Source organism: Spinacia oleracea, chromosome 4 (genome assembly GCF_020520425.1).
Source record: "Spinacia oleracea cultivar Varoflay chromosome 4, BTI_SOV_V1, whole genome shotgun sequence".
In the NCBI taxonomy this organism is placed as follows: domain Eukaryota; kingdom Viridiplantae; phylum Streptophyta; class Magnoliopsida; order Caryophyllales; family Amaranthaceae; genus Spinacia; species Spinacia oleracea.
Window position 1 is genome coordinate 17,105,278 of NC_079490.1, and position 15,219 is coordinate 17,120,496.

Sequence of the window (15,219 nt, forward strand, 5' to 3'; positions counted from 1 at the left end):
GAAGTGGGGACTGGGGAGTAGTAGTAGTACATTAGTGAGTTTAAAGACAGTAGTGGGTCCCATTTTCCCGGCAAATTTAAGCTCCCGCCGGCATGCTTTTTGCACGTTAACTAACTAACTTATGCCGGCTTTGTTTAATGTTTAAAGTGGGTCCCATCAAACATATTGTTGTTTATGTTTGTACTTTTTCACCTAAAGTAGTGTGTAGGCTTGTAGGGAACAACCCCAAAGCCATTGACTTTTCCGAACCTGCTAGGTTTGGAACCGGACCAACCATTTAAACGTCTTCATTGTTGGAGGGAAATTTATTCTCTTCCCTTTTCTCTCTCCTTGATTGTTTCTAAAGATTAGTTCAAAATACTCCAAACTCACACACTTGTATTTGTATGTAGTTATAGGAATGTATGCGGTTTATATGAAAATGAATAAAGTAATGGTGTAGATACAGTTAGTACTTAGTAGTGATATTTTAATTATTTGCGCGTGAGAGAAATAATAAAGAATTAATGCAGGTGAGGTAAGAGGGAAAGATAATTAGTAGTCTTATGTTAAAAGAGAAAGTGTTTCACGTAATCCGAAACATGTGAAAGAGGTAAGTGTTTCAAGTATCAGAAACGGTTGAATCAAGTCTTTCCAAACAACACATGTGAATGTCCCACGTTGATGAAAGATGAGAAGGGTAATCACTTAATAAAGCTAAGAGGCTACTCCCCTTATTGTCATATGCTTTTAAAGTGGAACCTCTTTTGCTATTGTTAAGTGAACTTTCTCTCTTGATGATGGATGCATATTTAGTCGTTAACCTAGGCGGACTTCTAAAACATACTTTTTTTAAGGAAAGAAAACATAGGCGGACTCTTAAAACATTCTTTCAGATGGTTTCTAAAGATTATGTGATGTTTCTGACTATTTTACTATCTGGTAGAAAGTTTACAATACAAATAGATTGCTTTCGTTGTTGTCTAAAACTTCAAACCGAGAACAACTATGTTTATAGAGTAAATACGAAGTACTCCCTCCGTTTCTTTTTGTTGTATCCGTTTCCATTTTAAGCGTTTCATATTGTTGTATCCATTTAGAATCTATTTTATTTTTGGACATACATTTTATCCTAAAATACCCTTACATTTCTATCTAATTACCAAAATACCTAAAGATTCTACCCATATTCCCACCTAATTTTCCCCATCTATAATATTTAATTCTTTTTCCTTCCCCATATACCCACTCTCTCACCTCCTTTATCACCCATCATTATCACTCCTCTCTCTTACCTTATTTCTTTATTATTTTTTCACTCCTTTATTTATTATATTCTCTTACACCCAATCATTTCTCTTACACCCAATCATTACACTTATACCCATACAAACCAATATTCCAATTTTCTTAAAAACTACACCAGATTCCAAATGGATACATCAAAAAGAAATGGAGGGAGTACTTGTTATTGTTATAGTGTGACAACTCTGACAATCTTACTACAATAAATGCTGCGTGCATTTTGTCAAGTATCAAGAGCTAGCTATGTAGCTAGGCTGGGTAGGACATTCACCGTTCTATATATAATAACGTCAAAGACACTAACTAATCAAATTCTTCACGTTCATAAAAATAAAATGAGTCTAATTTGTGCGTGTTGGGAGAGTATTTGATTAGGGATGTCAATGGGTGGGGCGGATACCTGAAATTTTCATCTTTATCCCCGCTCCATCACCCATGACGGGTACAAAATTCATCCTCATCCCCGCCCCACTGGGTGTAAAGCTTGTAAGCTAAAATCCATCTCCGCCCCACCACCCAATTGGGTATTCATCCCCGTCTTATTCCCGCTTCATAACCGCGCTAATGCTCGCCTAATTTTTCTTATTTAGAAAATATTTGCCATATATACGGAGTAATGCATGTTAACTTTAGAAAAAAAATACCTTATGACTAAAGTAACATAAATAATCGAAAAAAATACTCGTCATAACAAAAAAAATCCAAACAAAAAACTTAAAAATCTCACTTAATTCATATTATCACCTAAAGATGAAAATAAATCCAAACTCACCCCATGAGTCCATGACCCATGGCGGGTATGAAGTGGGGCAAGTGGGGATGGGGCGGGACGGGCGGGTTCATCATAAAATCCACACCCGCCCCATCATCCATGGCGGGTACGATTTTTATACCCATCCCCACCCCATAACCCGCCAAACCTACCTCCATCCCGCCTACTTGGGGCGGGTCTTCCGCGAAACCCGCCCCACTGATATCCCTATATTTGATTGTTTCGACTTAACAATTAAAGTCACATTCCATGTAATTTGATAACTTAAAACTTAAAATCTCATTAATAATTCAAAGTGGTGTATAAGTAGGCCTAATGATGATGTATAATTGTACATATAATGTTGCATAATTTCTCTAATCATGGTTTCATGTTTAACCTTTAATGCAAAGCAAAGCAAAGCTTACATACATATAAGGAATAGTGATGAAAGAAGTTATGAGAGGTGCATTGTGCAAAGGAGGCTATTCCCTATTTATTAGAAGGTTCTTTTACATATACCCATTGAAAATTGTGTCATAGATTCATAGCTACATAAATAGCTAGCTTAGTCATTTCTATAGCTAATTTCTTTAATCATCACATCTAATTTTTATCCAAAAAAAAAAAAAGAACGAATGATTACTAATCGTCAACTTTTAGAACTTCTTCTGAGACTTTTGGCTTAAATGCTTAAATATGTCAAAATTTTCAAAATACACTCCCTTTTTATATTAAATAGTCAATCTACGGTCCTCGTACTATCACTCATTAGACATCAAGATGGAATGTACAACCTCAAAAACAAATAAAAAGCTACTCACTCCGTTCTTTTAACTACTCCACATGTTACTCCCCTTTAATGTAGTTACTCGAGAATGAAAATATTAAACAATGCTGATGAAGGTTAAAAAAGATATTGTTCATGTGTCGTGTACTGTTGCGTTTTATACCAATCTGACTAACTAGCATAAGTATGGTTGTCGGCATGAGGGCATGAGGCCCCAAGCATACTACCATGAGGAATTAAGCACAATGGCACCTTGCTTTTATGCTTGCTATATTTCCTTTGCCTTTCAATCAAGCCATGGTATAGGGCACACCTTGCTTATAAGACTTTTCCTTTGTCACCACTTCACTGTCGTCTAGTTGTCTGCCTAGTTCATACTAGTACTTGCAAATTTTGAGAAGTTAGAATATTTTTGTCGTTTATAGATTCAACTTTAAATCCTAGAATAGTACTCTTTTGATTTTTAGTGAGTAATAATAGAATGCGATTTGTCTATTTCTTCATGATTGCTTAAACCTGAAATCGTGATCGCAAATTCTTAATTATATTCGATGTACAATAATTATTATAAGACGGAGAAAAGTTATCCCAAAATATTTAAAAGTTACCTGATATAATGTAAAAATAATTTATTTTTTAATGATACTTTTTTCTATTTAATAAAAATTCTCTTATTACATTATACGAGAACGGGCATTAAAAGTGACATGTGTCACCTCCTGGAGAAAATTTTTCCTGCCAAAAGATTTTTTTTCTTTTTTATTCATTTATTTATTAAAATTAGGCAAATTTGTCAAATACTAGTACAACCTAATAAAGTTCTCTATTTGCCAATTACAACCTCAAATTTCTAATTTTGCCAATTATAACCTTAAACTTGTACATCTATTTTAAATTACAACCCGAAACCATTTTTCGATAAAAATTACCAGAAGACGATGTCATAACGTTATTAAAAAAAATTACGAAGTACTTAATATCTATAAAAAAAAAAAAAAAAATTCGATTATTTTATTTTGTTTAATTCTTATTTATTGATTTAATTTTTTCATAGACATTATGTAATTATTACTTTTAATAACATTATGACATCATCTTCCGGTGATTTTTACCGGAAAATAATTTTGGGTTGTAATTTAAAATTGATATATAAGTTTAAGGTTGTAATTGGCAAAATTAGAAATTTGAGGTTGTAATTGGCTAATAGAGAACTTTATTAGGTTGTATTTAGCAAATTTTCCTTAAAATTAACTTTTATGGAAAAAAATTTAGTATTTTGACTAATATTTTACCATTCCCTATTTATTTGATCTCCAATATAATAACTCTAAATTAATTTATTTTCCAAAAATAATATTTGTAAAATTATAAAATACTATGTCCTAACTTTATTAATCTTTTGAAAATCTACAAGATTGTTTGTAATCCATACTACTTTATTTTTTAACTATTCTTTTGTTACTCAAATATTTTACAAAATAAAACATGCACGATCCAATCCGTGGACTATGGACCATGGTGCACATAAAGCATGGTGCACCATGTGCACCAAAAGAACACATGTGCATAAACAAAAGAACATGACACTACGACAGAAGAACATGCAATATAATGTTTTACTTTCTTGTTATAAAAATCACAATTTATTAAAAATATAAAAAAAATATATGTCCATGTTCTTTTTACTTAACCAGATGTTCTTCTAATTATATACTAATGTTCTTAAGGTGCACCATGTTCTATGTGCACCATGGTCCACCTTCTAAATTGCGTCTAATCTAGTAAAGTATAAAGGTAACCATGAACCATCTAAAAGTTAATCTATCCCTAATTACTTCTTAATATAAAAAGTTATTCAAAACATATTAAAAATTGCCAAAAATTAGAACCCAATGTATATTAAATTTATTATATATCGGGTGCGTGCAAGATATATTGAATCATGATTATTTTTTTATCTTTTTGGGTTTTGGTAAGAGATAATTACTTCTTCACAGTAATGCTAAAAATTAGTGTGTTAGTGATCCTCAATCACAGGGAAAAGATTACTTCATTGTCGTCTCAACCCTTGAAAACCTTGAGCTAAGCTCGAGTAGCTTGAGACTCCTAAAGCATATTAGATGCCCCGGTGTGAATCTTGCACCTTTTTATATTTTCTCCTTAAATGTGAGGGATGTTCACTAATGGACATAAAAGTATCATTTAATACACGGTACTTCTGGATGTACCTAATAATTTTCATGCAAATAGCGACTCCTAGTTCCTACACAAATTAGGCCCGTTATTAGCCAAAGTATGTATGAATAGCGTCGGGCGTTTAAACTCTAAAATAACTAAAAGCAAATGTGTGTGAGGGGGAAAAGGAAGTTGTAAGCATGATTGCATGAAAAGTAATTCCATAAATAATTCCCACGGCCTAATTCGAATAACCTACGCAAAATATCACTAAAATTTTCAGATATGCCAATTTTTACAAAGATAACTAAAATAAGAAAATCACTAAAGATCCAAGGGAAATTCCCACAATATTGTGTTGTAGAAATAGTATAGTTAACTAAACTTTGAAATAGTAACTCAATTCACGCTATTGAATTAGGAAAAATTACGTAAAATATCACCGAGATTTTAAGATGCGCCATTATTTATAAAAATAAATAAACTAAGAAAATCGTCGGGGATCCAACCAAAATTTTTAAAATATCAAATCCGTAAAATTACGCAAATATCACAGGGATTTTAAGATACTCGTATGACATCATATATTCACAAAGTTATTTAAACGAAGAAAACCCAAGAGGCCAAGGGGAGGCTATAGAATAAAAGAACAAGAGGAAAAAAAAACATTTGTTGTTAGAAAAAAGTTAAAAATAGCCTTTATGTAAAATACTCTTATAAAAACACCCAAAAAAGAACACAAAACTTCAGGTGACCGAAGCGGGAGGTTCGGAAGCAGCTTTTTGGGGGATAATATTACCAACCAACTTCAGATAGAAAAATTAGAAGTTGTGAGAACGTTCAACAATGGCGTTTTAGAATTCAAGCTTTGCAAAATATTATAATCCAATATTCAAATATAAATAAAATAAAAGAAAATTAAGGGGGGGAGGGAAAAGTTTTTTAAATAAAATATATAATTATCATCTCCCTTTTTTTGCCCCCTTCTTATATCATCTCCTCCATTTCCGCTGTCTCTCTCATTGAATTCTTCAAAATCTCAATTGATTTTGTTAAAAGGGTTTCTTTATTTCTTGAAGAGTTAATCTGGGTTTGTCTTAGATTTTCAAATGATCATCAAAATCGTTCTGAAATCAACTCATTTTCCTGGCTTCTGAGAAAACCTGCAAATTTTTAATTTTTTTGTTTTTTTAATCTTCAACGGTCAAATTTCCTGCCCCCACCCTGATGGTCTCAACGGCGGCAGAGGGAATGTTGTCGTTTTCTGTGGTTTCTGTTGTTGAAGATGTTCTTAGACAGCATGGGACGAGATTGAGCGATATCGATTTCGCATCAAGAAAAGCAGAGGAGGCTTGTATGATTCCATTCCTCTTTCTTGAATTAATCATTTTTGGGGTTTGTTATCAGGCTTATATTATGATTGATGATATTAATGTAGGATGAATGTTAAAATTATTGCAGAGGATTATTAATTATTACCCGATTAATTAAACAACTTGATTTTGATTTTGATTGCCTGGATTCTCATTCTCATATAATGCCTGTTAAACGAGGGACCATCCTTATTTACATGAATTTGGATTGAAATTGCATATGTATATCCAAGACCAAGTCTGATCATGATTTCATTTTTTTCTTTTGATTTTTGTTTTTTTATTTTTTTGGGGGAGGGATCATGATTGCAATTTGACCTTCCTAGTAATATTATGATGGAGGATGATGATGATGATGATGCTTTAAACTCATAAAGGGTACTGAATTTTGTAGCATCGAGGCGATATGAGGCGGCAAGGTGGCTAAGGAAGATAGTGGGGGTTGTATGTTCTAAAGATTTGCCTGCTGAGCCATCTGAAGAAGATTTCAGACTTGGGCTGAGGAGTGGGATAGTCCTTTGTACAGCAATCAACAGGGTTCAACCTGGTGTTGTTCCAAAGGTATTCAGTATTTTCTAATTCCTTTTTATGTTGAACATTTCTTTATGACTTGTATGTTTATAATTACATGTACACATTACATGTTTTCTGGTATGTCTAGGTGGTAGAAGCTCCAAATGATACTGTAATTATACCTGATGGCGCGGCTTTAATGGCCTACCAATACTTCGAAAATGTCAGAAACTTTCTGGTTGCTGTTGAAGAGTTGGGACTTCCTACTTTTGAGGCATCTGATTTAGAACAGGTAAAGGAGTTGGATTGTTGGAATAAACCATACTTGTTAATTTTAAATGTTATGCAGTCATTTCTGAGTGGTACACGAATTGAAAATGAATTGTAATTTGGAAGAACTTCTCCCTTTTAAGCTCTTCTGAATATACATTCTCCTGTCAGAAAAATGATTTTTTTTGGTTTATAAATGGAAATGACCAGGGTGGTAAAACGGGAAGGATTGTGGCCTGTGTTCTCGCTTTGAAATCTTTTAGCGATTGGAAGATGGCAGGAGGTAACGGAACATGGAAATATTCTGGAAATTTCAAAACAGCTAGCTCTACTAGCTCTGCAGGGAAGACTGTAGTTAGGAAGAATTCAGAACCCTTCATGAATTCTATTTCGAGGACTTCATCTGTAAGCGAGAGATCTCTAGACACTGAACAGTGCAGTGATCTTGGTCTAGATTTCAGTGATATGGTCAGTAGTTGCTTCACATTGTTTGTTTGGCATTAATAGTGTTGTGAGGAAAGAAGCAGATAAAAATGCTTTTTATTTTATCTACAGAGTAACAATCGTTCCTTAAACACTATGATTCGTGCACTTCTTATGGATAAGAAGCAAGAAGATATTCCAAATGTAAGTTCTCTTTGGGCTAACTCAATCATTTTGATCAACCTAAATATTTTATAAAATTGCAGTGTTTGATAGATAGACTTCAGACATTCGACTTATGTTCTTCCTCACTGATTTCACATTTCCGATAGTCCTGTGATCACATTAAATATTCTGTGTTTAGTAATTAAGTTGATCTCTTACTGATTTCAGATTGTTGAATCCATGCTTAGTAAAGTCATGGAGGAGTTTGAATGCCGCTTAGCAAATCAACCTGAACCTGTAAGCAGTTCATACCTGTCAGCTGCTCTGTACAAAATTCCATTGTACTGTGATTTATAGTTATAGAAAAGTAGACAAATTGAGATCACAATAAAGTTATCTAACTTTGCAGGTGAAGGCTTCTTCTAGGGAAACCATGTCAGTCTCTGGCCAAAACGCGTCTCCTGCTGAGTCTCCCAAGGCAGAAACACAGGTAAAAACGAATTTGTAATACATTTTAATGACATTGATCTTTATTCAGTTGCTGACATTCTCCTCATTTGGCTAAATACTTGAAGAATCAATATGACAATGCAAAAGAAAACATTAATGAACCAGAGGAAGTTGACGAAAGTGAAGAAATTCAGGACTGTGTCCCATGTGCAGAGCCTGAAAGCCGCTTCAGGAGGCATGATGAACAGTTTGAGAGGCAGGAGAGTAGTATACAGGTAAGTGGAAGCAATATGATGACATGGAAGTCTTTAACCTTAAAATTAATTACTTGGTTTAATCAGTGATCCTGATTTTTCTTTAGGATTTGAAACAAACTGTCCACACTACAAAAGAAAGCATGAAGCTACTGCAAACGCGGTATCATGAGGAGTTCAGCATTCTAGGTATGATTACAGATTTTCGCTTGTGATGAACACGTTAAGACACTACTTAATTGGTTTCCCTAGAAAGCTAACTTTACATCCTACCGATTTGTTTCAATAGGTGAGCATATCCAGAGTCTTGCTCATGCTGCCACGGGATATCAGAAAGTTCTTCAAGAAAACCGCAAACTGTACAACATAGTTCAGGACCTGAAGGGTAAGGTGGACATGAGAAAAAGTCTAGCTTGAATTTTCTTCTTACTAATTATTTCTGATTAAGAAGAACCATTTTCCACTTTGAACCATAGGGAATATTCGGGTGTATTGTCGAGTGCGTCCATTCCTACCAGGGCAAGCTAACGGTTTCAGCACTGTAGATAAAATAGAAGAAGGAAACATTACACTTTTGAACCCAGCAAAATATAGTAAAGACGGGAAGATATCCTTTAATTTCAACAAGGTGTTTGGTCCTGCTGCAGCACAAGGTCAGTTGACATTTGATATTTTTGATTGATTATATACAAAACAGTTTAGAGTTTATAACATGTATCATGTACAAATTACATTTTACTGCAGATCAAGTGTATGCAGACATGCAGCCTCTTGTTCGGTCTTGTCTTGATGGTTACAATGTCTGTATCTTTGCATATGGGCAAACAGGATCTGGGAAAACATACACCATGGTGAATATTCTATTTCTTCTATTTAGCAGATGCTTTTCTTTAACATGTAATCTTGTTTATGAAGTTTTACTAAAGCTGAAATTTCTGCTGTAATCTAGACTGGACCAGATAAACTCACAGAAGAAACTTATGGTGTTAACTACCGGGCATTGAATGATTTATTCTGTCTGACAGAAGAAAGAAAAGATGCATTTAGTTACGAGGTTTCTGTTCAGATGATGGAGATCTATAATGAGCAAGTCAGAGATCTTCTAGCTACTGATGGATCAAACAAGAAATATCCTTTTTCCCTGTCCTTGTTTTCTCTTGTTTTCTCCTTTGTCCTTATAAGGATTTCATGTGCTAATTGTTATACCTTAACGCAAAATTACATTAGAAATACGTAACAGTTCTCAGAGTGGGATAAATGTACCAGATGCAAATAGGTTGCCAGTTTCAACAACAGCAGATGTTATCAGTTTGATGAATCTTGGTCATAAAAATCGCGCTGTGAGTTCTACTGCTATGAATGACCGTAGTAGTCGTTCTCACAGGTAAATACTCTAAAATAAAGATTACAAATTGAAGTGTAAAGTGGATAGAAGAGATAAACAAGTCTTAATATGTATGCTTTTTTTGATTAGTTGCATGACAGTCCATGTACAAGGGAAAGACTTGACATCAGGAGCTGCTCTACGAGGTTGTATGCATCTGGTTGACCTTGCTGGAAGTGAAAGGGTTGACAAATCTGAGGTGACAGGTGATCGATTGAAGGAAGCACAGCATATCAACAAGTCTCTTGCTGCATTAGGAGATGTGATTGCTTCTCTTTCTACGAAGAATGCACATGTTCCTTACAGAAATAGTAAACTCACACAGTTGCTCCAAGATTCACTAGGTAAGTTTCAGAAAAACTAAGTTCACAAGTAAAATAATGGTTATCTCAGATAAGTTACCATAAGTTCAGGTAACAGTTTTCAGGTGAAAAAAACCAAGCCTTTCGGTATTTATTGTTCTATAATAGTACAATGGCTTTAAATTCCTGTCTTGTAGTTCTGTTTTGAATCTGAAGTCCTGTTATTTGTTTCATCAGGAGGACAAGCGAAAACATTGATGTTTGTTCACATTAGCCCAGAGCCAGACGCGCTTTCAGAGACAATCAGTACACTTAAATTTGCTGAGCGTGTATCTACAGTGGAGCTTGGTGCTGCTCGGGCAAACAAAGACAATGCAGACACAAAAGACTTAAAAGAGCAGGTATTTACAGTTCTTGATTTCCTGATAGTTAACTTACTTCTCTGAACTGACAGTTGAAACATGTGATTAGGTATCCAACCTCAAGGCAGCTTTAGCCAAGAAGGAAGAAGAAATGGAGAACCTTTCTCGTTCAGTAACCAGTACTCCAGAAACAATGAGTGTTAGATCAACTGCATCTTCACCTGGTCATCCATCCTTTCGTTCACCAAAAGACCCTTCAAGTGGTCGGAAGAGTCCAGTTCAGGATGGAAGTAACACCAAGGTAGGCTGTACTGTAGTTCACCACATACCAAAAACAATTACATGAATAGTTTATCTTAAATTGACATTTGTGGTTTGTTTGAAGGTGAAAAACAATTCATCAAAACCACGAAGGAGAAGCTTGGATCCAAATGATCTATTATCAAATTCAGCACTTTGGCCACCCCTTATTGTGAACAAAGCAGAACAGAAGAACCAGCCAACAGGTGATTGGATGGAGAAGGTCATGATAAAGCCAAAGAAAGTAGATAGAAGTAGGTCAGTAGAAGACTTAGTTGAAGAAAACCTCAAGTATTCTGAGAACTGTCATCCTGAATATCAGGTTGATGACAGCAGTTTGAAGCAGCAATCTTTCGATATATTGGAAGTTGACAAAAAGGATTGTCAGGATAGTGACTCACAGATTAGTATGTCAGAAATGCTTACTCCTGAGAGTATTGATGAGCTTGAGATAGCAACTAGTGATTCTTCTGAGCAGGATTTTCAAGTTAATCTTCCAAGAGTTGCTAGTTTGCCTACTGGTTTAGGATCAAAGATCAGGAAACCTACTCCACTTAAGGCATCCAAAAGCCCCGAAAAGAGGTATGTTTTTAGTTTCTCTTTGCTGTAACACTTCAAATGCAATGCTTTTTATTGATGCAGTCTCTAGGAAAATAGATACAGTTAAAGATGGCTGTGGGTCGGGTCGGTTCGGGTCGGGATTCATTCCGAGCCCATGGGCGTGAACGGGCCCGCCCCACGCCAGGCCACTCAGTGTTTGGCCAGGCAGAAATTTTCAAAATAGGGTCCAGGTCCATGGGCCCCAGTGCCGGTCCGGGCCGTGCTATCGTGTCTAAGTCTAATTTTACTAAATTTAGCGTATTTTTTCGTGACTTGTCTCGCTTTTTACAAGAAATGTGGCCCACTGGCCACGACTTTGTGCTCGTGTCAGGCCGTGTTTTTTGTGTCGGGCTGGGCCCGTCCACAACCATATTTAGGTACAGTATTGTTTGGACCAAGGGATGATCACAGGCCAGGTTGGGCTGTGTCCAAAAAAGGGCCCATTTGGGCTGGAATTGGCACAGGCAGTCTAACAAAATCAAACTGGTCAAAACAAGCCTAGAGGCCCAATGGATAAAAGTAGCCTAAGATGCACTATTTGTACAATTTCACAAGGTCTCAAGTTGAAGAAATGTATGTAATGTCATAGATTAGTGAGTAATTTTGTTGATGTTGTTTCCATGAGCAGGAGTTTGATACCAATGCCACCAACACGAAGATTATCGAATGGCACGAGTGCACCCGTGATCAAGAATGGAAGACAAGCTGTGTACATGAAGCGGAAAACAGGAACTGCAAAGTAATTCTACTATGAATATATATACCCTGTGATGATAGCTTGTCATCCTCCATTTTTTCGAGTTTTGGATTTTTGCTTAGTTAGAAGGAGAAGTGGGAGGGGGAGGGTGAAGGAGTTGAGAAGAGGCTTTAATTTTTTTGTTCATTTGAAGTGCAAAATGGCAAGTATTTTGAGTTATACCTGATGCAATCATTTGGTGGTGATGGTTGAAGTATATGCAGTCCTGCCAAATGGGCCCACATTGGATTGCCTTTTGTTGGGCTATATGGGTGTTAAGTTGTTTGATTCAATTTTCATTTTCTTTGGGAGGGTTTTCATGTTTGATTTTTGTTTTTAGTTTTACCAAAGATGGAAATTGAGTAAGGTATATAACTATATAGTACATTATACACATATGAAATGGAAGTTAATGAGATTGTACATTTATGTACTTTTTGTATGTGTTATATATTGTGTAGGATCATTTTCATGCATACTATGTAGAGGATCACCAGCACGTCCTCTTTTAAATGACATGTTTAATTTTTGCACTACTCATATAATCTAGTTTGAAAAAACTTTGATGGTTCGCCTTATGAGAAAACATAGTTATAAGATGCCTAATATTGATCGATCGAACTCGTGCGTATACGTTCCATTCGAATTGAACGCATGTGCTCATTTTGATTAAAATTCAAATTCTCCCTTAACTTATTTAATTAACTTTGGTGGTTTTTTTTAAGAGAAAAATATAGCCATGTGGAGTCTAATATTAATCGAAGCTCGTTTACCTTCCATTCGAATTGAATGTACGTGCTCCTAGGAATGGCAATTCGGCCCAAATATGATCCATGTCCAACTTGACTTAAAAAAAACAACAATGGACGCAATTGCTAGTGGATTTGAAAGATTTTGATATAAAATTCAAGTTCGAGCCCTTAACTAATTTTTTAATAGATGTTGGTATATCCAACCAAAATCAGATACTTGTCATTCAACACGCTACTTAGTAATCAGTCTGTATTCGCCATTCGATTGTTGTTTCTAATGCTTCGTGATTGTTGCCGAAATTGTGTCAATCTATGAAGGTTAAAAGTTGAATAACGACACTTATTTCGAGATGGAATTGATGAAACATATATTTTTAACTAGATTAATTCTCATGTATGCAAAGATATTCTAAATTTCTAATATTATTTAACCAATTTTTTATAATATATTTGTTTGAAATACTTCTCACCAATATAGTTAATAAATCTTGAACATACTCATTTAATAATATAATACGAAGTATGCAATTTTCATCCTACTCCGTGTAACCGTGTTACATAATTTAAATGCTTGATATGTTAATTTGCTCAAAATATTCGATATACTAATATGCATATTTGATTTGACCTAAATATAGAGTAACGATCTTTTTCATTATTAGTATGACATTTGATTAAAATATTACCATGCGGAGTTTTTTTTTTTTTTAGAAAAGTATTTATATGACATATATTATTTCCACAATCTATAAACAATTTATATGCAATGTTAACAAAGGATGATTTGACCATCTGCTACAATAGAGCTCCGTCGGATTTCTATAAGAATCTCTGGTCTCTTAAGATTCCACCAAAATGGAAGTTATTTCTCTGGAAGCTTCTCCATAATGGAATTGCGATGAGATTCAACCTACATTCTAGAGGAATCCAGATGGAGGTTGACTGTGATTTCTGTGTGAATGGAGAGGAGAATATACAGCATATTTTCGTTTCTGCACGATAGCGAAACAAGTTTGGAGGGATGGATTACTTGCAATCTATTCAGAACTCAATGAAACTATTTCCTTCACGGATTGGTTTCTGTTCTATATCTGGCTATATCAACGCCAGGATGGGAAAAATAGTGCCAGGAGTATCTATTTCATCAGTACCTTATGGGCACTTTGGTTGTCAAGAAACAATCAAGTTTTTAGAAATGAGATTACAACATTGGCTTCAGTGTTTGATTTGCTCAAGGATGGTCTGGACAAGCATGAGGTTTTTAATGGCAACAGTGGTATTTCGCCACAGTTTCTTCATCCACCGGAAATTGAGTTGCATATTCCACCGGGTTTCTTCAGAGCTATTTTTAACCATACTGCCATCGAGGGTTTAACTTCAAACATACAGGTAGATGGTTCTTGGCATAAGAACAACCACAATGCAAGTATGGGTTGGGTTTGGGAGAATAGCCTAGGGATTGACGGATTAGTAATGGGCGGGGCTTCCTCAGGAACCACATAAAGTTCTTTACAAGATGAGGCTTTGGCCTGCCTCTACGGTATGAAGTGAGGTCGACAAGGAGGTATGGAGAATGTTACAATTCTTACTGATTCCCAGCAACTGGTACAAATGCTTGTAGAGGAGAATTCCCAGGACATGCAGATTCGTTGGACCATAGAAGAAAAAGGACCTTAGATAAGATTTTTTCTTGGTGCAGCGTCCTCAAGGTGGAGCGGGAACGGGTGGATCGGGCTCATGTTCTCGCAACTGGAGCTTCCCGAAATTTAATTTGCTTTTCTAATTTACCGTAATTTTGTTTAGTTAGCCTTTGTCAAAAAAAAATATATATATATTTTTTCCATACATAAACAGCTAATTAAAAAAAATGAGGAAATTTTTAAGACTCATGTACGGGAAAAAAAAATGTTCCGGAGAAAGAAGAAGGCAGATAAGATGGACAATTGGATTTGGAGGACATCCAATTGCTAGTTACGTTACGTACACACATTGCGTTTGCTAGTTGGAGTACAAACCCCCTTGACTCCTAACTCCTTATTCCTTAAGAATGAGTTGTTAAACACTTAAACTCACCATAGTTATAACTTTGATTAATTGTCATTGTGTTTGGGTCCGTCAATCACGTGGCCACATAAGCTCTCGATCGTCTTTTTAATCTTTGACTACATTTTGCCATTTCAATTCAATCAATTTCTTTATACAAAACGTCAATATAAAATCGCTTAATCGCATACCACCACTGAATTTGGAGCTCATCCTGCCTGACGAAAATATATACGAGTTTGGGGCCATTGTTAGGTTATAATTCATATGACAAAACATAAATCATGCGGAA

The 15,219-nt window shown here is 35.3% G+C and overlaps 1 protein-coding gene across 1 annotated transcript; it reads left to right on the forward strand.

The window, feature by feature from the left end:
* The first annotated feature begins 5,671 nt into the window (after positions 1 to 5,671).
* LOC110775121 (kinesin-like protein KIN-14I) lies at positions 5,672 to 12,561 on the forward strand. The gene is made up of 19 exons (XM_021979728.2): positions 5,672 to 6,354; positions 6,768 to 6,934; positions 7,035 to 7,178; positions 7,367 to 7,624; positions 7,712 to 7,783; positions 7,973 to 8,041; positions 8,154 to 8,234; positions 8,320 to 8,469; positions 8,556 to 8,637; positions 8,738 to 8,833; positions 8,925 to 9,101; positions 9,193 to 9,299; positions 9,398 to 9,576; positions 9,671 to 9,832; positions 9,923 to 10,176; positions 10,372 to 10,535; positions 10,606 to 10,797; positions 10,882 to 11,378; positions 12,025 to 12,561. Exons 1-19 carry the CDS (start codon positions 6,228 to 6,230, stop codon positions 12,137 to 12,139), a joined length of 3,093 nt encoding a protein of 1,030 aa, XP_021835420.2. The 5' UTR covers positions 5,672 to 6,227; the 3' UTR covers positions 12,140 to 12,561.
* The last annotated feature ends 2,658 nt before the right edge of the window (positions 12,562 to 15,219 follow it).

Bases quoted from the DNA above. Each gene is read 5' to 3' on its own strand.
- LOC110775121 (XM_021979728.2), top strand. From the start codon at position 6,228: ATGGTCTCAACGGCGGCAGAGGGAATGTTGTCGTTTTCTGTGGTTTCT. The intron at 9,833-9,922 runs GTAAATACTCTA...TTTTTTGATTAG, and splicing joins CGTAGTAGTCGTTCTCACAG to TTGCATGACAGTCCATGTAC. The intron at 10,177-10,371 runs GTAAGTTTCAGA...TTGTTTCATCAG, and splicing joins GTTGCTCCAAGATTCACTAG to GAGGACAAGCGAAAACATTG.